This window comes from Hyposmocoma kahamanoa, unplaced genomic scaffold (assembly GCF_003589595.1).
Source record: "Hyposmocoma kahamanoa isolate Upper Pololo Valley unplaced genomic scaffold, ASM358959v1 88, whole genome shotgun sequence".
Classification (NCBI taxonomy): domain Eukaryota; kingdom Metazoa; phylum Arthropoda; class Insecta; order Lepidoptera; family Cosmopterigidae; genus Hyposmocoma; species Hyposmocoma kahamanoa.
Window position 1 is genome coordinate 9,691,780 of NW_020654466.1, and position 4,606 is coordinate 9,696,385.

General features: G+C 35.7%; 1 protein-coding gene across 1 annotated transcript in view; it reads right to left on the minus strand.

The window, feature by feature from the left end:
• Positions 1 to 926: 926 nt before the first annotated feature.
• LOC113235922 overlaps positions 927 to 4,606 on the minus strand; it is a 329,572-nt gene continuing 325,892 nt past the window's right edge. The window contains exons 4-6 of the mRNA XM_026471844.1: positions 3,937 to 4,156; positions 2,083 to 2,308; positions 927 to 1,404 (exon numbers count right to left, since the gene is read on the minus strand). Coding sequence (XP_026327629.1) covers positions 927 to 1,404; positions 2,083 to 2,308; positions 3,937 to 4,156 — 924 coding nt within the window. The remainder of the gene's footprint in view (positions 1,405 to 2,082; positions 2,309 to 3,936; positions 4,157 to 4,606) is intronic.

Below are 4,606 nucleotides of genomic sequence, written 5' to 3' on the forward strand. Positions count from 1 at the left end.
GGCCCCAACCATCTATTGCGTCCAGCGGTACCGACGACGTTGCTATACGTGTCACGACTTCATTACTCCACAAAGTCTGCGGATATTGTGGAGTACGGTGAAAGCCAAACCTGTCGTGAGGATCGAGCAGTTGGATTGCTACAAGATGAATTTTAATTCATTTGTGGTGAGAGTACCAACTCAACATCTGTCGACCTTGATGAAGGAGAAATTTTGGTCGAAGGGTGTCATGTTCCGGCGTTTCCGAGGACGGCTATCGTACACCCACGTTGCGTCACACGTCGCGGTCCATACGTGTAAGTAAATAAATCGTTTTTATCATATTATTATGTATGTTAGTCTATAAGGTATGTGTTTTATGGTTCTTTTGTGACCTGAAAATAAATAAATAAAATAAATATCTAAAGCATTTGAAGGTAATTTATATCAAAGAGTGCATTTCGTAAAAATTGTAGTGCCTGTTTACACTTTGCTGCCATTGAACTAGGAACAATACCATTTTTTATTATCTAAAGACTTTGTGTTTATTTGAAAAACAAATTGACAACTATATAAACGTTACACTTTACAATTAGGGTTTAAAGTACCGAAAAATAAAAACAACATCATTTTCATTTCAACACAATTTTATTGTTTCATTACAATTTCAGCCTTGCTTTTATAAATAGTTTTTTACATTATTTACATCACAAACACTTCAATTTGAGTACAAATTCCGTAAAAACGTTTATTTATCAATTGATTTAGATATGCGAAAATATTTTTGTTCATTATAGTAATATTATGACTAGTGATTTTGAAAACATAGACATTGAGTCCGATTTTAACATATTTATAGGACCCGGCCCAGATATGTGCTTTTACAATAAAGATCATAACATCCTCAGGTGATTGTCTGATGCGGTACAATCACTTTTCTCGTCTTGTCATTGACGAGACAAACCTAAACTATTAGCCAACTGCGCACATCGAGATACCACTTCATCCTGAAGGAGACTAAAAGACATTGCTATAAGTATTAACCCAAAAACTAAATACGCACAACACGCAATCATTTGAATGTATTCGCTTCTAGAACTTTCTGCAGTTGACTTTGAGGTTAGAAAACTAGTTGGTACAAGATCACCGAAGCCTATAGTCGCTAGAGCTATGAAACAAAAGTAGGCTGCGTCGAGAAAGCTCCAGTTTTCCCAAGCGGAAAAGATTGCGGCACCGATACAAATGTATGCTAACAGTAGAAATAGTACTATTCCAACCGGGACGTGGCAGTGTTCGATGCCACCGTTGATATGATGCTGAACGCTAGTGGAAGCTCTGTTGCTCGATCCTGCGCAATTTTTCACTTTAGAATTCTCTTCCTTCCATATCAAAGGCACTCGTGACGGTGTGTCGTGGGGACATATACTGTAGAGAACAAGATATGTATTAGATTTGAAGGTTTGAAAAAATATAAAATCAAAGTTAAAGTCAAATAATCGTTTTTTCCATAGGTAAAATTTTTACACTTGAAAACGTTATTGTTAAGCTACTGCTCGTTCACTACGCTGACCTCCCTGAGAAGAACGAAACTTTAGGGATTGTACTTTTCAAATAAACTTAAATGCTATGGAATATACTTTGAATCATAATTGTATGGAATCTAGACTCATGATGTCTTTCCACACATCTTCATCTAACACATACTCTTCAATTTTGTAATGTGACTTAATCGAAAATAATCGTTTATCTTAGTTAAACGAAATCGTGGCACCAAGAATTTGGACTAAATGTTGTTGTGTAATATTCAAAATTGTGAAATAACATTTCCAATTGAATTATCCGTTACGGTCGTTAGATAAGGGGACAATGGAAAAAATTGAAGTAATTTTCTATCCACTAAAAATAAATGCGTTTTGTAGCAATAATAACTTTGTAGAAAAGGAAGATCGAGCAAAGTGGAGGGTAAATACAAGAAAAGCAGACCCTATCATAAGACGGAAATAATAATGCTGAAAAGTGAAAGACAGAAACAATAACTGTGTCTATCCGAGCTAACCTTCGAAAAAAAAGGAAATGCGTAGAAACTTTGTATTAATTACTTACGTTTCGTCAGTGTCCTCAGAGTCGTCAAGGTCATTCAGACTCCTGTTGAACGGTACTTCCCCACACTCTTCAGCAATCAACTGGTCAATGACAGGCCCTCTTGGCCTTTGTATCGTCCCTCTCCCCCTGTCCGGCCCAGGTCCGTGAACAGTAGCCAGGCATTTGGTAGCAGCTGTCTTCTTGCGATCTAATGTCTGCGTTTGGAGCGCTGATGACGTATTAGGCTCTATTGATACAAAAAGAATTTGCTGACGAAACATGCTATGATTACTTGTGACTAGTGTTGGGTAATTTTCGGAAAAGATTCAAATTGCGGAAATTTTTCAGAAAAAATTGTTATGTAATACGTATGTCTTTTAAAGTTTTATTTAGCATGAATTATAAAATAAATTTGTATAAACTATGTTAAATGTGATTTTCTAAGCCCTGCTCGACTTATTTTCATAAAAAGTTCAACTTTTGACAGGTGTCACTGTCAAAAGTGGAAAAATATTAAGAAAAATATATATTTTTGGAAAATATATTTTTTTCTAAATGGAAATTTTTCCATGACTCAACACTACTTATTACTAAGCATTATTGATTATGAATACGAATGAAATGCGTACAGTCTATGTCTCAGATGATGTGCTGTACAATACTAAACACCAAAATGCATAGCAGTCAAGCCAACTAACGCAGCGAATGTTAGAACATATCAAAAAATGTTGGTCTATAATAAGTATTAGTGTTCTGTATTATACGTACATGACAATTGTTGGACGTATTTTAAAATAATTTTGTATTTCAATCGATTTTGCAGGTTTATAGCAGGTTGAAAAAGTGATTAAAAAACCGGTAACACGATCTGATCCCTTTGAAAAATGACACACGAAAAAGTGATTAAAAAACCAGCAACAAGACCTGACTTGATCCCCTTGAAAAATAATATAGCACCAGCTCGAAATACAGAAAAAAAACGCATTTTTCACCTCTCTAGCTCGGAAAAGCTTTCTTTCTCATTAGAAATATGAGCGCAAGCTCTTTTTCCATAGTAGTGTGGAAAAGGTTTTTGAAATTCGAACTTAATGATGAACTGTGATGCACCTAACACTTTCTTTCGATGAAAAAAGAACATAATGACACGTTAAACTACGCGATATCTCATACATTATTTATGTAATATAAATTCGTGGTATATTTTTTACCGACTTCAAAAAAAGGAAAGAGGGTAACTCAATAGTGGTCCCATTTAATTTTAAAGAAAATCATCCACCTCTAAGGGTGGCTGTTCAGTCATGAAATTTCATTTTTATAAATAGCACCTAAATTTTATTATAAGGAGCAATTATTTTAACGGTAGAATTTGCTATTCTCCGATTCAAGGCGTTTTTCTCTCTCAATATACTTTGAGTAGTGAGAATCGATTTTTATTATCTCCTGTGTCAAGTCCCAAATAGTGTGCTAGGGCATGAATCCGGGTTTACGCACTTTCCGGTAACCGATTTCAATAAAACTTGACAATTTTATGTAATTTCACGTACTTTTGATCGGTGTTTTTTTAGTACTCTGTACTGATTCTTATTATTGTTGACATTAAATTGACAACGGTAACTAATTTTGTTTATTAAATTATATTGTTATAGTTCAACTGTTTTTCTTTCATCTACCATTTTCCTCGCTATAGTGAGGTGAAAAATAATGCGTTTCGCTCGGCAGCAAAGTTGTTTTGCGGCTCGTGTCTTGAAACCCTCGCTACGCTCAGGATTCTATTTCAATACAAGCACTCGCGTCAAACAACAACTTTGCAGCCTTGCATAACAAATAACTATTTTCATCCTGCTACGAAAACGAAGCTCACAAAAAAACATTTACCATCAGCCAATGCACTGCGCTTCACACGACCAAGCGTCGCTGCTCTAGGGCTCGCAGGCGCCCGTTCAAATACTTGCGAATATTGACCTCTGTCGCCGGCTCTGGCCCTCACCGTGCCTGGGGATCTATGAGTCCTTGGTGGGAACGACGTGTACTGATTATGCTCCGCAGTTTGAGGTAGGAGTCGTTGTTGTTCGTGGAGTTGAAAATGGTTTTCCAGCTGTAATAAAATGTTGCATATAATCACTCAAACCTTGGCGCCACTTACGCGTCTCTGGTATGCATACGGTCTATTTTACTGTCCACATCATGGGAGACTAGAATTACTGCCTCTTTATAGGCGACAGGCGTTGCTGTATATTCCCGTTAAAAAAATAAAATTACTAACTCTAAAACAAGTTCCATTGTTTCTGTTACCAGCAGATTACATACTCTAACTCGAAAAAAATATTATAATTGTTATACACTGAATTGCTAAGGACAAATAAATCGCTAACCATCTCTTTAACAATATTTATTAAATATTTTCAATTCAGAGCGCATTGGATATTTAAAAGGAGCTCCTCCAATTACCTAGCAATGACATTAGTGCTGGCACCTTAAACTATCTTTTCTATATAAACTATTTCAATTTATTACTTAATTAAATTTTATTCTTCCACGGTCAATA